This window comes from Neoarius graeffei, chromosome 12 (genome assembly GCF_027579695.1).
Source record: "Neoarius graeffei isolate fNeoGra1 chromosome 12, fNeoGra1.pri, whole genome shotgun sequence".
Lineage (NCBI taxonomy): Eukaryota > Metazoa > Chordata > Actinopteri > Siluriformes > Ariidae > Neoarius > Neoarius graeffei.
This window is the reverse complement of record NC_083580.1, coordinates 62,387,474-62,405,534: the sequence shown is the minus strand read 5'-3', so window position 1 is coordinate 62,405,534 and position 18,061 is coordinate 62,387,474. Positions and strand designations below refer to the sequence as shown.

The following is an 18,061-nucleotide window of genomic DNA, read 5'->3' as shown; positions in this document are numbered from 1 at the left end:
CGGACGATTTGGAATTACAGCTGGAATTACCTTATTCTATTCTATTATCGGCTGGTCAGTGCTATACTCAATACTTAAGTGACTTACCCGTCCAATGAGGATTGTTATTTTCTTGTTTACAAGATGCCACATCTGAGGGCGGCTGACAAATCCTGAATTTCTGTAAAGATAACTGTCCAGAGATTTATAAGCACGCAGTGCTTCACCACTGAACAGCGAGGGAAAGTTAATGAGGTAATTATACACGTCTGGGTATTCCACCTCCGGCAGTTCAATATCCACTGACACGGTCGTGAAAACTCCGTCCGGTAAGCCATAAGGGTCACTAATCCGTAGGTCGTTTATTTTAGACATATATCTAGTTATCTGTTCATTAGAAAAATGAGCCGTGTAGTCCGTCGGTTGAAATTGATCCATTTTGTACACGAGTGCAGCAGTATTCAGCTGTGTTTTTTACCGACAAGATGGCGGCTGTTTACATTCCGGTCACGTGACTGCAAGATCTCTATTCAAGGCTTGTTCATCTCTAATAAATGATTTGATGATTGATTGGATTTAATTAATGTTTTTGGGTTTCTTTTGGTTTGATGGCTGCATTCATGATCCAGATGGGCACTCACTCCTTTGTGTGATCGTGCTGTGCTGAGCTCTGGCACTGCTGGATGTGTGAAGCCATTGCTCGGAGACCCAGGCAGCTAAAACAAACAAACAAACAACCTTAAAGCTGCTAATCGCATATAACAGCAGGCTGAAGGAGTCTGTTAGTTGCTTTGGTCTCACCTCATCCTCGTCACGATCAGTCATCTCCTGAAGAATCTTCTGCTTGTGCTCCAGCTCCCTCTGCAGGTCAGCCTGAGGGTTACACAAGGATAAATAACAACAGCTGAAACTTGTGGAGATTTGCCCGAGATTTCGCGAAGCCTGTGGTTTGTACTCTGATGGAGGACAGACCTGCTGGCTGTTGCTGTCTGACAGCTTGCGTAGAGCTTCATCCAGTTTGAACTGCTGTTGCTGAAGCAGACGTTCCTTCTGTCCCAACTCTTTCTGCACAGCAAGAGCAAGAATTATTGCATTAGCCACACCAGAATTAGTGGCTAAAAGATGATAACTCTTTTCTCCGGACTATAAATACACTGCAAAAACTGATATCTGAGCAAGTGAAAATAGTTGAAACGATCCAGCATTTCCTATTAGAAGAATACAAGACACCAGTTCTGAGATTATTAAATCTCAGACTGATATTATGAACTGAGATTAATCTAGAAATCTCAGTTCTGGATTGCAACCAATTTATTCCAAGATGTCTTATCAAGTAAAAATATCTATCCATGCGGCAAGATCATTTCACTAGTGTTAAGTAATTTTCTCCTCAGATTCAGTTTTGTGCAGAGTACATCCCTTTTCACTCTATAATTTAACAGTTATTACACGAAATTGAGTCGTACGCGAATAACTGTTTTATTCCATCCATAGTCACTGGATTTTGAGAAACAGAGCATTATTTTTTGCAAATTCGATAAATAAAAGCTTTACACAAAACATCTGACAAAAAAATAATTTCTGCTTAGAATGTAAGCAAACTCGGGGCGTTGTGGCTCAGGTGGATAAGGCGCCATACCATAAATCTGGGGACCCGGGTTCGATTCCAACCCAAGGTCATTTCCCGATCCCTCCCCGTCTCTCTCTCCCACTCATTTCCTGTCTCTACACTGTCCTATCCAATAAAAAAGGTGAAAAAAGCCCCCCAAAAAAATCTTTAAAAAAAAAAATGTAAGCAAACTGGAGCAATTTGTGAAAAAGGCTATAATAATAGCCATCCATCCATTATCTGTAGCCACTTATCCTGTTCTACAGGGTCGCAGGCAAGCTGGAGCCTATCCCAGCTGACTACGGGCGAGAGGCGGGGTACACCCTGGACAAGTCGCCAGGTCATCACAGGGGCTATAATAATATTTCTTGAAAAAATAAAAATAAAAAAATCCAGTCCTACCATCAAATACTTTCATTCCATATTTTGTTGCTACGCTTTTTTTTTTTTTTGTGTGTGTGTGTGTTTTTGAGTAGTTTTTATTTCGTCCTCGGTTGGTTCAACAACACGCTCCGCCATTTTGTTTTTCTCTACTCACAGTATATGAGCTGATAGCCTAGTAGTAGTGTAGCCAATCAGAGCGTGCGATTGCTCATATCCACATCTATGATCATATAAGCTAAACTGTATTCATCCATTGGTGGGGAAATTAACACCATATGAGTGATACGGCGGTTGTGCATTCGTGCAAATTGCCCTTAACGTACCTTATATTCACCGAGAAGCCTGTTCCTTTCTTCTAGCTTCTTATGAAGCTCTGCCTGAGGATCCATAAACACATACTGATTACCACACGCACACAATGCCTTAAAGTGCATATCACGGGTAAATTCAGGAGCGAGATCAATGTAATTCTCCTATTTTATATTAAACTTTGATCAAATATCTGTAACATTTCCGCATTTTGTGCAATTTTTTTTTACCTTGCGCAATACCAGAAAAATTCTGTTGAAATCAAGCCATTTGAGGCGAATTGGTCCGCCTCTGAAAAAACTTGGCATTTGGATTTCCCGGCAAACATTGATTTTCGTGACGTCGCGTGCGGGACGCCTCCCTCTGAATCCTACGTCAGCGCTGATTTGTTTATGAGAAAACGACCTGGTGGTTTTCTGCAAATTTCTTCAACGTTATCACGTAATTATTAAAATGGTTAACAGATGTATCGTAGGAGGGTGTAGCAACACCAATCTTGATGGGATTAGTACTCATCGTTTCCCAAAAGACCAGACAATGAGGGAGAAATGGGAGCGCTTCGTGCGAGGCACCCGGAAGCCGAGGACCAAAGCAGAGCCGAGAAAAAGACCAAGAAAATCGGCGATTCACAAGTTGACTGTTGCCAGGGTAAGAAATAAGAGAGACTATACTCTAAATTAGGTGTTCCTGTGTTTGTGTGGTCCACGGATAATGTTATTTATTGACACACACAAAAGTAAACAACACAAAAGCGCTGGGCGATAATACACTTACTTCACATGTATTAAGGGACATGCGTGTCAGGGCTTGAGATCTTGGGACCTGTCAAACACGTTAAATGTATATACAACCCTGCTTAGCCGATTCCATGTGTGTAGCTTATGAAATCTTTCTCCTACAGTAGCCAGTACTCTTCTAAATGAAGAAATACATAATAGTAATTAGAAAAAATATGATTTATGTAACAATAGATAGATGAGCATTGATACATGAATCCATGGGTTTAGAAGCTCAGGCGACAATTCCATATTTCAATGCAAAATCACTCGCTGCTAAACTTGGTGTACACAGGCTGTGCACTGAATCCATGCAAGCTCGCGCAGCCTGCTGGCGCTTCCGCACGTGACGTCACGAATCTGGCTCCAGACGCGTTTTGTTATTTTATTTTTTTCTGCTGTAGACAGATGGCCTTGTGCAAAATTACCCTTCTGGATGAGTGTGTAAAGGGACATACTTTCATATAAAAAACAACATGAAATTGGTCCAGGATATGCACTTTAAAGTGCCATTCCACCATTGGATGTATTCTTTGGCATAAAATACAATATATTTTATGACAACATGACTAGACAGAGAAATCTTTTAGCTTCAAAATGATATATCAAACATAATTTTTTGACAACGACAAGTATATTAATTTTGCGACCAAAGTCACCTACCCTTTTAATTTCCGTGCGGTAGTGAAACATGATGTCATCGGCAGGTTCCCCTTCTTGTGTACCACGTGTCGGTCTATTTTTAGACCAGGAAACCCCCAAAGTGAGAGAGTCATTTCTCCTCGTATATGGGGGCCAAAAAAATTGCGAAAAATTTTGAGTTAATCTTTCAGTTAGCTAGATTTATTGGTATTAGCTAGATTTATTGGTATTATTTTTATCGCGTTCTATCCGCCATTGCTGATAATATGTGCCACGTCACGTGGTACACAAGAAGGGGAACCTGCCGATGACATCACGCACGGAAATTAAAAGGGTAGGTGACTTTGGTCGCAAAATTAATATACTTGTCGTAGTCAAAAAATTATGTTTGATATATCATTTTGAAGCTAAAAGATTTCTCTATCTAGTGATACCATTTATATATGTTGTCAAAATATATTGTATTTTATGCCAAAGAATACATCCAATGGTGGAATGGCACTTTAAGTATATACTACACACACACACACACACACATATATATATATATATATATATATATATATATTAGTGCTGTCAAGCGATTAAAATATTTAATCGCGATTAATGTCGCGACTGTCATAGTTAACTCGCGATTAATCGCAATTTAATCGCACATTTTTGTCACATAAAAAACCATTGTAATTCTCTTATCAGCATAAAAAAGTGAATGGGCTTGCTTTGCACCAATGTTTTTTTTTTTATTGCAAAGCATAACATGTCTTGACACAGCCACTGCAACGTGAAACCTAAGCCGAGCACCGGCGCGGGGCTAGCAAGAGAACCATGAGTGAAATGATCTACTGTTTGAGTTAATCAGAGAGACAGGTTACACAGTGACGGTAGGCTTGACATGCTTGATTATAATATAAAGTACATTATTATATTAAGTTTAAGTTGTTCGTTGATAAATATTGCATTGAATCTGATCTTTACTGTTTCAGCTCACTTAACACATTTTGTACTTTTACACTTTCTGCCTGTTGATGCGTCGCGCTGTCCAATCAGAGGCGGCCAAATTTGCATATTACAGGAAGGATTTCTGGGATAGCATTGAGTTTACAGTTCAGAGGGATCTGGCTTCTTTAGACGCTGTCTTCTTAAAACTGAATAAATATTTAAAAAGAGCCAAATTAGCCAGTCTTTTGAACGGCTCTTTTCAAAGAACGGATCACAAAGATGCGGATCCCATCAAAGAGCCATAAATCCCATCTCTACTAGCGCGCCCTGCCCGCGCTGGTTCTGGGGGGGGGCAGAGGACTCTGGCTGTGCGGGGCGTAGCATTACAGTCTAGCTGCTATCGGTTTTCTAAGCAAAGTCTCTGTTCCAAGTTCCTGGCAGTTTCAAAAGCTTATGAAAAACCTACATCATGCCACAGAGCGTTAATCTCGCGATAAAAAATTTATCGGCGTTAAAATTGAGTCAAGTTAACGCGTTAACGCGACATTTTTTGACAGCACTAATATATATATATATATATATATATATATATATATATATATACACACACAGGGGTGATAGCGTTCCGGCGCGCCGTGGCTGGGGAAAAAAAAAAAAAATCTAGTTCGCCCATTGTCCTGTGTCATTCTGAGATGCGCAGATAGACAGTAAAGGGAATTCCCTTTACTGTCTATCTGCGCATCTCAGAATGACACAGGACAATGGGCGAACTAGATTTTTTTTTTTTTCCCCAGCCACGGTGCGCCGGAACGCTATCACCCCTGTATATACACACACACGCACTTGCTAACATACTCACATTTTGTCCTGCCAGTTCATCACGGTTCATGCTGGTGCGCAGGAGTTCCTGTTTGAGCTGCAACACAGATGACTCTTGTACGCTCATGCGTTGCTGGAGAGCATCCTGCAAACACACAGCGCACCATCAGCACATACTGTTCTGTGTCTGTAGCTTGTACACTGATTTACAGTGTTTATATATTAAATATATAAAAGTACTTTTTCCTTAAACAGCTATTAGAGATAGTTATTGACAAATTAACAAGCAATCCCAGCCTCACATATCACTAGGCATGTAACGATTCGATGCACGATAATGGGAGCACAATTAGATTTTCCTGTGATTTTTTTTTTGAACAAAAATCAAATAAAGAAAAAATTATTACCAAAAAAAGCAACATTTATTTTCCTACTTTTTATCAACTTAAATATTTATTTTGTTAAATTAAAAAAAATGATTTCATCATCTTAATAACAAAACAATAATTATTTACCCACACTTATGAAGGTTGGTGTAAAATATAATAGCCTATCAGTATAGGTAATCGTATGGGGCTGAGTAAAATTAAGGATTAATTTCACGAGTGATTTCGAAGTTTTGAAAATTGCCCTAGGCGCGAAGCGACGTGGGCAATTTCAAAACTTTGAAATCACGAGTGAAATTGATCCTTAATTTTACGAGGAACCATACGATTACTTGTTTATAATATATAGGGACAAATTCATACTTCGGAAGCCATTCAAGTTCACAACATTTGTCATTCACGTTTTCTAAACCAATCAGGGCGCAAGACTATCGCTACGTTCACACTGCAAGGCTTAATGCTCAATTCCGATTTTTTTGTGAAATCCGATTTTTTTGTGAGGTCGTTCACATTAACAAATATATGCGACTTGTATGTGATCCTCAGTATGAACGAAAAGCGACCTAAAAGTGTTCCGCATGCGCATTGCAGGATACGACGACGTCACACGCAGTGAGCATGGCCAGTGTTTACGGAAGTAAAACCGCCCGGTTGCAGTATGACCCATCCAATCTAGCTTGAATAGCTGCATCCCCCCAAATGGAAATCAGCTCCCTAACCTCTGCGTCCTTCCATTGAGAAGATTCAGAACCTTCACAGCCCGAAGCGTCCCTCGCATTGATGTCATGCGCCATGTTGTTGTAACTTTTTGAGAGACCCGCCGCCTACTTCAGCGCAGAATAGTGACGTTTGTGGCTTGTTGATGACGTGTAAGTCGGATGAATGCGACCTGGCGGTTCAGACTGAAGTCGCATATGAAAAGAGCGGATAGGGATCGGAATTAGGACCACATATCCAAACGGCCTGGGTCGGATTTGAAAAAATCGGATCTGTGTCGTTCATATTGTCAATAAAAGATCGGATACAGGTCACATATGGGCGAAAAGATCGGATTTGAGTCACTTCAGCCTGCAGTGTGAACGTAGTCTATCTTGCACGTTTGAATCAGTTTCTAAAGCGTCTTTCATCATGACACGACACGAGGATTTTGAAAGTGGTTTACAAAATTTTATTGGAACTTCTTTACCAAAGCCATTTTGCTGAGAAAATTTGCTAATTTTTGTAACCGTAACCAAGCAACGAACTAGCCAACAGCATTTCAGAAATACGGCCCCGTGTTACGGAAAAAAAGCCCTCCTTGATTGACCAATCAGAATTGAGTAATTTGGCCCTATGTATTATAAAATAAAAAATTACTCCTTTTGTTAAAAATGAAAAAGGGTTCATAACAAATAAGCCTTTTCTTAATGAACTTATGAACATTTGTTCTATCAGCATTTGCTTCTCTTTTATTTAGCCTTCGTCTGTTTAAAGAAAAAAAAAAGAGCTCCACTTTCTTGTGAAATCTATATATGGGTCATTCTAGAATTCGGGGGACATTTCGTGTCTCAAAAGAAATCTTTATTGAATCAGTTTTGAACAATAATGCAAATTATGACAAACTTTCACCAACTGTAATGCTTGATGTACATTTTAGACCCAATTTATTCATAAAATGTGAACTAAATAACTCCCTCCCCCACATTACTGGCTGTCTTCGACTCCCGATTCATACATTCAACTTGAATAAACATGAAGTCATTCAGTTTAACAATCTGGTTTTTGGAGGCTTATTCTATTAACTGTTATAAAATCAATTGCATAGAACGTCTATTTTCTGTATTATGTGAAATTTCAGTAATAAAAAAATATATGATTTTTATCCGTCCCAATGTTCTTGTCAACTCTGTTAACTCGGTTATAAAACCGCATAAAATCCACAAAGACTTTTAACAATACGCGTGACACCTGCGGCGAGAGACGTTGCTTCCTCTGGCAGGAAACTTCAGAAAGGCAGTGAGGTGTGTTGTTTGTTCTCATGTTAATTTGAACAAAATTTTGACGATACACCAACAGGAGATTAATTATTCGTCAAATCTGTTATTGTGATACTGGGGTGAATCTCTCACTCATTTAAAAAACAATAATATGATTAAAATCCATAAAATTCTGTTTTTATGCATGCCATGTGGTCGCTAGTTCGAGGTTAGCATGTGGAGTTAAGACAAAATGGTGGGAAATGTCAACTCGGTTAATCACTGATTCTGGTAATGGGTTGCTCACTTTGACTATAACAGAGTTGACGATGACTAACAGAGTCGACATCTGAAATGTACCCGCAGTTACAGAATGGGCCATGTACAGTCAATCACACAACAGCTCGTTCCCATTTTAGATCTGTTTTGCGTGCTTCCATGGCATCGAAGCTGTGTTACTTCCGCCTAGCATGAAGTCACATGCATTCCCACTACTGTATGTTATCGTGCCCGCTGCTGTCTAAACCACGTAACTACAGCTAGGAAAAACGAAGAGATTACGCAGCCTGATAATAATTGAGATTCATTTTTTATTCCATCGAGTCAAATATTCCAAAAATCGTATCATGATTTACCGTCACATGATATTATCATTACATGTCTACACGTCACCATATGACTTAATTTTAGAAGAAGAAGCCTTTGTCACATGCACATTCATGCATAGTGAAATTCGTCCTCTACATTTAACCCATCTGAAGCAGTGAACACACGCACGCACATACACACACAAGTGAGCAATGAGCACACACACACACACACACACACACCCAGAGCAGTGGGCAGCTATGCGACGGCACCCGGAGAGCAGTTGGGGGTTAGGTGCCTCGCTCAAGGGCACTTCATGTCAACTTAACTGCATGTCTTTGGACTGTGGGGGGAAACCGGAGCATCCGGAGGAAACCCACGCAGACACGGGGAGAACATGCAAACTCCGCACAGAAAGGCCCTCACCGGCCACTGGGCTCGAACCCAGAACCTTCTTGCTGTGAGGCGACAGTGCTAACCACTACACCACCGTGCCGCCCTGTATAACTTATTTACATTTTTTAATACTCAAACAAAAAGAAAAGACCCAAGAAAACATAATACTCCAGTTACGAAAGTTTTTGCCCCCATTTTTGGTCAGAGGAATTTCCTGAAGTCAATTATCTGAATCAGTTGCTTTACCATGTCAACAATAATTTGCCAGAATACCAGTTGAGGTGCGTCGTATCCGAACGGAGTACAGGTAGTCGTCGACTTGCGACTGCGTTTAGTTACGACTGACCGGTTGTAAACCGATCTGGTCGTAAGTCGGCCTATGTTAAATGAACGTAAGTATATTGTGATGTGTAATGATATTGTAATCATCTTAAAGTCTTATTTCATCAACATTTTCTTATTTCATTACCTTGGCTCATTATTTGGTTTAAGTCAAACACTGCATACTACACTGCGTACAGTGCAATTCGTTTAATATGTGCAAAACAAAAAATACGAAATACAGGTGTGAAAAATAGAAAACATTTTAGTTTGAAACATACCAAAATACAAATGTAAAACATAGCAAAATACAAAATTTAGTGACCGCTGGCATCACTGGTGCTTGGCTGTGGGTCGTCTACGTCATCATCAGCTGTTGCAGCGCTCGGGCTGGCGGGAGCATTTGCTCGTTTCATAAACCAGGAGCTGGGGCGGAAACTGTATGACGGAGTGCGCGAGGGAGCGCGAGACAGACTGCGCATGTGCCTGGAGCTGGGGCGGAAACTGTTGTACGCGGCGAGAGGTGCTGCCGGGAGCTGGGGCGGAAACTGTCGTACGCTCAGCTGGGAAACACTTGCCAGTCATAACCAGACGGTCGTAAAGTCGATCGGTCGTAAGTCGACGACTACCTGTATGTGCTGTTTTGTCACTTGTTAGACTGAAAGCAGGGTTACACTCACAGCTCTAAAGGCAGAAGGATTATGCAGCTACAAAAGACTACTGAAAGTGCTGAATCTAAAAAAACAAAAAAACAAAAACCTCCTCACTTTGACTCCTTGTAGGTTGCGCGCCTCCTGCTTGTACTTCAACAGCTCCCTCTACAGGACAACCATGAGCACAACAAGAACCACAGACAAGGAAGGAAAGCAATGTTAACGTGCACAGACGCATAAAAGACCAAACATAACTATCTGCTGATTTATACTACATTCACAAAATTCACATATGTGCTTGTTCGATGCAGTTTTAAATCTCATGTAATAGAACAGGACAGAATTCCTGAAAAGAAAACCGCTGTAAATACAAGCATCGTACTACAATACTACGGAAATAAAAGTACAACAAGAGTCTACCTTCAGCTCCATACTCTCCTCCATACTCTGGTCAAGACGACTGCGGATTATTATCTGTAACAACCACAGAAGATTAATTTGCTTGCAGACTTAAAAAAAAAAAAAAGAGAGAGAGAGAGAGACAACTGAACAGTAGCTGAATGAGGGCAGAAACTGAGCTGGACAGAGAGAAGCAGGTGAACAGAGAGGAAGGAAAATGGATACTTGGCTCCTCACACTCAGACAAAGCTGAACTCACCACACAGTAACTTGATCTAACCTGCTAGACCTGAGCGAGACAGAGCGATAATAAACGAGTGTGTGAAAAAGAAAAGGAAGAAGAGATGGAATGCGAAGGAGTTGCCTATGAAAAGGCTGAAACAAGTGAGCAAAACCAAACAGAAATGCCAGGATTTCAAGATGAGAAGAAAACGCTCTTTGTAAAGGAGTCATACCAGTTGTTGGTCAGCATTTTCCACTCCCTCTCCCAAGCTTAGTGAAACCTCCTGCTCATCGTCAGGCAACGAGCCGTGGAGAAGCAAAGCCTGTAAACAGCCCCCACCACACATAAATACATAGTTCAGACACGGCGGCATCTAACAGGTTTTGTCGCCACGCATTTTACACTAGATCCATTACCCACAACACTGCTGTTGCAGCAGTTATCCGACCGCATCAAGTAAATGTCAAGGTTTCAGCGTTAAACATTACTGTAGAGTGATTTCTTCAAAAGGATACACTTGTAGGCAGATCAGGATTAAAAACTAGCAAAAGTAGCATCAACCTGCATGTTATGTGACCATGCCGCTTCTATGGACCTGGTCATGGCTGATATGTGTGTCAAGCCCATATTTAAATAATATTGGCTGGCTTTTTTTCATAGCATATCAGATATATTCCACACTGCAAAAAATAAAAATCTTAGGAAGTTTGTCTATTTTCAAGTCAAAACATCTAGCCACCCTTATTATAAGACATAATTGCCCAACAAGCAAAACCTCATTTAGCTAGAAAGGCTAGTTTTTAGACAGTCCATCTTGAAAATCTTGTATCGACAAAATGTCTTGAAAAAGTCTTATTTGGAGCACCTTTGAAAATAAAACACGTTTTTTTTTAAACAAGTAAGTACATTTTGGACATTTGTCAAATGCGGTTCATCTTGTTTCAAGAAAAAAACAAAAAGTACTGTATGCTTGTTTTGGGAATAAATGAACTTTACTGAAATCTTTGAGTCTTTCATTACATTTCAACTCCACCTTACAGATCCTAAGTTTACTGCGACTGTTTTCTCAGTCATTCAGAGTGAGCTCCTTCTAGATGCTGTACATACTCTCGACCAGACAAGTGCCTTCAAAAAGGCGATGAGTAAGTGGAGGGCGTTTTAGTGACGTCTTTTTGGAATGCTGCGAGTTAAGTTGTGGGGTTTTTTTTGTTTGTTTGGGGTTTTTTTGTGCCTGATCTTGTAAACCCCTCGTACACATGAATAGTCAGTGCCCCCAAAATGCACTGTTGCTTTGGCGTTGTGTAAGCACTGTAAGTCAAAACGCGTCGACTTTTTTTTGTGCCTGATCTTGTAAACTCCTCATACACTGCACTGTTGCTTTGGCGTTGTGTAAGCACTAAGTCAAAATGCGTAGACTTTTTTTTAATTTTTATTTTTTGGTGCCTGAGGTCCTGGGGAAGTGGAATCTTAAGAGATGTTTTAATGTTTGAATGTTGAAATTCAAATATTAAAAAGGTCACAAAAGGAGAATCTTTTAAGCTAGCAATGCTTAGTTGTAGAATTTAACAATCCTAATATTAGTATATTTATCTTAAATTCAGTTTTTACTGCTAAGACTTTGTCATGAATTTAAGTGAAATACCCTTAAAACAGGGGTCACCAAACTTTTTTCTCTGGGGGCCACATTGTCGTTCCTGACTGTGATGGGGGGCCGGGGTCGGGTCAGCTATATAACAGAATTGTATGACCCAGACAAATATGACCGCCAGCAGGCCTCATTGTGTAGTAGGGATTACTAGCCTGGCACAGCCATCCCCACTACTATAGCCACACTACTATATCAACACTTGATTCCTGGCACATATTTGTTTATCTTTACTAGTGGTTTGCAAAATGTAGTAATCGAGTCTTCACGCTTTATTTTCATTTGAAATACCACAGATATTGCATTAATTTATTTTCTAATAAAAATAACATCAAAGCTGTCAAGGTAAGAAACATCTGCCTGGTTGAGGTGATTGACACTGGCAAAGGTGAGTGGAAAATTATAAATTGTAGGTAGGCCTGTTGATATATTAATAATAATTGTGTGCAGCACTTAATAAAGGTCAAATAAATAGGCCTATAAAATAAATACATTTTTTAAAAAAAACAGTGAAATTATAATAATATGAGCAATAGATCAATAGATCACAGCAGTTGTGCTGTGTCCTGCACGTCATTGCTCTCATCCATGGCCAAAGCAAAAAACTCGAATTCTGACGCTCTCTCATTCAGCTGGTCATACACGTTGTCCCCCAAATCTTCGGTTCGCCTGGTCATAGCAGGTGCGAAGAGACTCACTGCGTTGAGCGCTTCCTTCTTGTCGGGACACACCTCCTCGGCCACAGCAAGCATGCATACTTTAACAAAGTCCCCATCAGTAAACGGCTTTCCATGGGTAGCTAGTAGGTGAGCTACCTTATAGCTAGCTCGGACAGCAGCCTAGCTGATCTGGGTTTGGCGAAGGAATACATTCTGTTGTGCAGCCAGTCCACATTTCATCCTCCGAATCCTGTCTTCTCTTGTTTGCCCTCGCAAACTAGCATACTCTTTGTGGCTGGTTTCGTAGTGACGATGCAGATTATATTCTTTGAAATCCGACACACTTTCTTTACATACAAGACAAACTGCACGGTCTTTACACTGAACGAAAAAATAATCGGTGGTCCACTGTTCTTTAAAAACTCTGCTTTCTCTGTCAGCTTTTCGCTGACCGCTAGCCATTTTGCTGTCCTGAACACTGACAGTTCTCTGCGCATGCACTGCCTGTCACTGCTTGATCGCGAGCATATGACGAAAATTCGGAAAATATGAATAGTTCATTTTATAACTGAATATCAATTTTAATTGATAAAATCAACAAAATACAAGATGCAGACATGTTATTATTTGCCAAAAAGCAATTTAAAAGAATAGGCCATGACCACTTTTGGGGATTGCCTCATAGGGCCGGTTCAAGTGGTGGGGGGCAGAGGGGCGGGGGGGGTGTCAAAGGGGGGTGGCGGGCTGGAGTCGGCCCGCGGGCCGCAGTTTGATGACCCCTGCCTTAAAATGAAATAAATAAAAATGACTTGAATGGCTAAATGTAAGAAGTACGATCTTGTTATAAGAACGATTTTGATTATTTTGAGTTAATCAGATCTTGCATAATAAGTTCCCCAATCTTATTTTGGAATTATTTCATCTAAAAACAGGTTAGATTTTTCATCTTACTTTAAGAAATCTTGCCAAGTCAAATTTGACTAGTTCCATTGGCAGATTTTTTTCACCTGATTCAAGCAAATATGCTTTGTTCTAATCTTTTCTTATTTTTGAAAGGCCATTTTTTGCAGTACATTCAGCTAGCATGATACTGAATTATTATTATTATACATACATACACACACTCTTTTCCAGTTTTTCGATGTTCGTTGGTATGTTTTTCTCTTGTAAACAGAGGGGAACCGTCAGGGCCTTCTAATCCTTCAGAGAGGCCCAAACATATCAGCATTTCAAATGTTATATTTAATTTCTTTCATAATTTCATGATAATTATTCCCTTCAAATTCTAACTTGGCCTGATTTTCTATCAAATTTGCTTCAGAAATGAAAGGATTACTGCCCTGGAAACATTAAAATCAAGTTCTCCAATGAGATTTTTTTGTTTGTTGTCTCTAGGCTGAGAAGAGTTTAGAGCTGGCTCACTCACTGGTTAGGACTTCATTGCCGGGACAGAAGGCCATGGCAGTGTGTGTTTATATAGGAAGTGACAGATGAATTAACCAATCAGATTTTGATTTACAGGGGGAGGGACCAAAAATTTATCGCCCTCGGCCTTCTTGAAGGCCAACACAAGCTTAACTGGGAGTCGGTGCCATCAGCACAGCCGGTGTAGCGTTCACCAGTAGTGTTAGCGAATGCTAATAAAGCAATCAAGCTAGTGCTATCGAGAGCAAGTCTCCAGACTCTTCTCCCACGCTGCATGCTCGCCACACTGTTTTCCACTCAGACTTAAATATTCATTTCACTGTGTAATTTACGTCGTTACTTTTAAAATCAACTTCGATGAATACATACAACGGAATGGACTTGGCAGCCTGCCGCTAATCCCTTGCAAAATCCTTTACCCTGTTGCTTTTTTGGTGTGTCTGGCTAAGGTTTGGCTGAGCTGAAGTCCAAGATCTAATAGTAACGGTTCACCACTGCTTGTAAATATGCACGACGAATACAGTGGTGCTTGAAAGTTTGTGAACCCTTTAGAATTTTCTATATTTCTGCATAAATATGACCTAAAACATCAACAGATTTTCACACGAGTCCTAAAAGTAGATAAAGAGAACCCAGTTAAACAAATGAGACAAAAATATTATACTTGGTCATTTATTTATTGAGGAAAATTATCCAATATTACATATCTGTGAGTGGCAAAAGTATGTGAACCTTTGCTTTCAGTATCTGGTGTGACCTCCTTGTGCAGCAATAACTACAACTAAACGTTTCCACTAACTGTTGATCAGTCCTGCACACCAGCTTGGAGGAATTTTAGCCCATTCCTCCATACAGAACAGCTTTAATTCTGGGATGTTGGTGGGTTCCCTCACATGAACTGCTCACTTCAGGTCCTTCCACAACATTTCCATTGAATTAAGGTCAGGACTTTGACTTGGCCATTCCAAAACATTAACTTTATTCTTCTTTAACCATTCTTTGGTAGAACGACTTGTGTGCTTAGGGTCGTTGTCTTGCTGCATGACCCACCTTCTCTTGAGATTCAGTTCATGGACAGATGTCCTGACATTTTCCTTTAGAATTCGCTGGTATAATTCAGAATTCACTGTTCCATCAATGATGGCAAGCCGTCCTGGCCCAGATGCAGCAAAACAGGCCCAAACCATGATACTACCACCACCATGTTTCACAGATGGGATAAGGGTCTTATGCTGGAATGCAGTATTTTCCTTTCTCCAAACACAACGCTTCTCATTTAAACCAAAAAGTTCTATTTTGGTCTCATCCGTCCACAAAACATTTTTCCAATCGCCTTCTGGCTTGCCCACGTGATCTTTAGCAAACTGCAGACGAGCAGAAATGTTCTTTTTGGAGAGCAGTGGCTTTCTCCTTGCAACCCTGCCATGCACACCATTGTTGTTCAGTGTTCTCCTGATGGTGGACTCATGAACATTAGCCAATGTGAGAGAGGCCTTCAGTTGCTTAGAAGTTACCCTGGGGTCCTTTGTGATCTCACCGACTATCACATGCCTTGCTCTTGGAGTGATCTTTGTTGGTCGACTACTCCTAGGGAGGGTAACAATGGTCTTGAATTTCCTCCATTTGTACACAATCTGCCTGACTGTGGATTGGTGGAGTCCAAACTCTTTAGAGATGGTTTTGGAACCTTTTCCAGCCTGATGAGCATCAACAACACTTTTTCTGAGGTCCTCAGAAATCTCCTTTGTTCGTGCCATGATACACTTCCACAAACATGTGTTGTGAAGATCAGACTTTGATAGATCCCTGTTCTTTAAATAAAACAGGGTGCCCACTCACACCTGATTGTCATCCCATTGATTGAAAACACCTGACTCTAATTTCACCTTCAAATTAACTGCTAATCCTAGAGGTTCACATACTTTCGCCACTCACAGATATGTAATATTGGATCATTTTCCTCAATAAATAAATGACCAAGTATAATATTTTTGTCTCATTTGTTTAACTGGGTTCTCTTTATCTACTTTTAGGACTTGTGTGAAAATCTGATGATGTTTTAGGCCATATTTATGCAGAAATATAGAAAATTCTAAAGGGTTCACAAACTTTCAAGCACCACTGTATCTATTGAAGTTTTGGTAGCCTTTCGGGTGTTCAACGTGCCTTTCTCTTTCCGGGCGAACAAAGAAATGCTTCTGTGCATGCACAGCAGAAAACTCTCTCAGTGGATATTTGCATCAGCTCCAATGTGTCGTGTCATGGGTAGAGTGACGTAATACATATACATAGGATAAGCGATATGCTAACAATATTGCATGCTATCAAACCAAATGAATGAAACCCGCTAGAAGGGAATAGAACACGCGTCCTGTATGTATAATAATGAACCATATTGAACATGTCTTTGAAATGCACATTTTCTATTTCATATTTTATTAATGGTATCACAAAGCAAGTACTGACATAAGAATCATTATTTTAATCAGGCATGCACATTGGTTAGCTAACAGCTAACTAGCTCGATCATTAGCAAACTATGTAAATGTTAGGAAGTAACGGATACGCTGATATTTTCAACAGGCTTCATGTGCTTTGAAATTGTAAGTTAGTATTTCTAATAACGCATAAATAAACTGGAGCTCCATCAAACAACTGTGGCAGGAATTTAAAAAAAGTCAGGGACAAAAACTAAAACACCACCAATATGGAGCTCTGAAGTATACTTTCAGATCGCGTATTCAGATATGTATTTACGGAGATGAGAATTTAGACACGTGTCCTGAAAATACAGTATCTGTTTCCTTATTTTTGTCTTTCCACTCTGCATCCAGAAGATAGATCAGCTCTAAAAGCTTAGTCCACAGGTAAGATCCACCTGGCCTTGGAGTCACTTCTTTCTCGATGCACATATTTATTCAGGTCTATACACACAAACAAAAAAACAAAAAAAAAAGTGAGGAACACAGGTCACCTGTAGGCTGGACACCATTCTCCTGGCCTCCAACATCTCTCTCTCTAACTGCTCCTGCTGCTCCCAGAGTTGCTCCTCCCAGGCACAGTTCCTCACACACCTCCCATCATGCTCCTGGGATGCTCCTGGGTCACTTGTCATATTGTCTGAGAAGCAAGGTAACCTGGCTCATGAGTACCACTGAAACGCCAATGAGTATTACTAAGAAGACGACAGGTGCAAGTACAAGAACCTGCTTTACCTTTGGCGTGTCCCAATTGGATACTCAAAAGCTGTCCCTTGTCCTCTGAGAGGCTGGTGGGGTCTTTGGGCATGTGGTTGGGACTGGAGGTGCTCAAGCTGAGAAGAGAGAAGAATCCAAGCTTACCACCCGAAATATCTAAATTAAGTTGGGCTACTCAGCAGCAGTATAACTTCACTATAACAACACCGTCATTTCCTACACCAAAATATTCATTCTACGCTTAACTACAACACATATTAAACACAAATGTATTTATTACTCCTGGAATAATTAACAGAAATTTAATTATATTCTTATTTTTGGTTGGTGGCCTGTTTCCAACCCGGCAAAAAAGCAACAATCCTGGTACAGAGTGTGCCAGTAATCCTGTAGCATCTGACGCACTTGTAGTACCACAACATCCAGAATCATTATACATACAGAACACTTTTTCATTATACATTTAGAACACCCTTCTAGTGGGTTTCATTCATTTGGTTTGATAGCATGCAATATTGTGAGCATATCGCTTATCCTACATGTATTATGCCACTCTACCCAATGGAGAATGAGAATTTAATATGGTTTATAATACTGCATGGTTGTCAAGACAACATGTCACATGTCGGAGCTGATGCGAATATTCAATGAGAAAGTTTTCTGATGCGCATGCGCACAAGCATTTCTTTGTTCGCTGGGAAACAGAAAGATGCATTGAACACCCAAAAGGCTACCAAAACTTCATTAGATATTCTTC

At 40.2% G+C, this 18,061-nt stretch overlaps 1 protein-coding gene across 2 annotated transcripts in view; it reads right to left on the bottom strand.

Moving 5' to 3' along the window:
- The window catches only part of dixdc1b (DIX domain containing 1b), a 157,978-nt gene that overhangs the window by 37,036 nt on the left and 102,881 nt on the right, over positions 1–18,061 (bottom strand). For both annotated transcript variants that reach the window (XM_060936160.1, XM_060936159.1), the window contains exons 6-15: positions 17,323–17,420; positions 17,082–17,227; positions 10,611–10,700; positions 10,177–10,230; positions 9,871–9,921; positions 5,498–5,602; positions 2,296–2,349; positions 952–1,044; positions 781–852; positions 621–695 (exon numbers count right to left, since the gene is read on the bottom strand). In XM_060936160.1, coding sequence (XP_060792143.1) covers positions 621–695; positions 781–852; positions 952–1,044; positions 2,296–2,349; positions 5,498–5,602; positions 9,871–9,921; positions 10,177–10,230; positions 10,611–10,700; positions 17,082–17,227; positions 17,323–17,420 — 838 coding nt within the window. The remainder of the gene's footprint in view (positions 1–620; positions 696–780; positions 853–951; positions 1,045–2,295; positions 2,350–5,497; positions 5,603–9,870; positions 9,922–10,176; positions 10,231–10,610; positions 10,701–17,081; positions 17,228–17,322; positions 17,421–18,061) is intronic.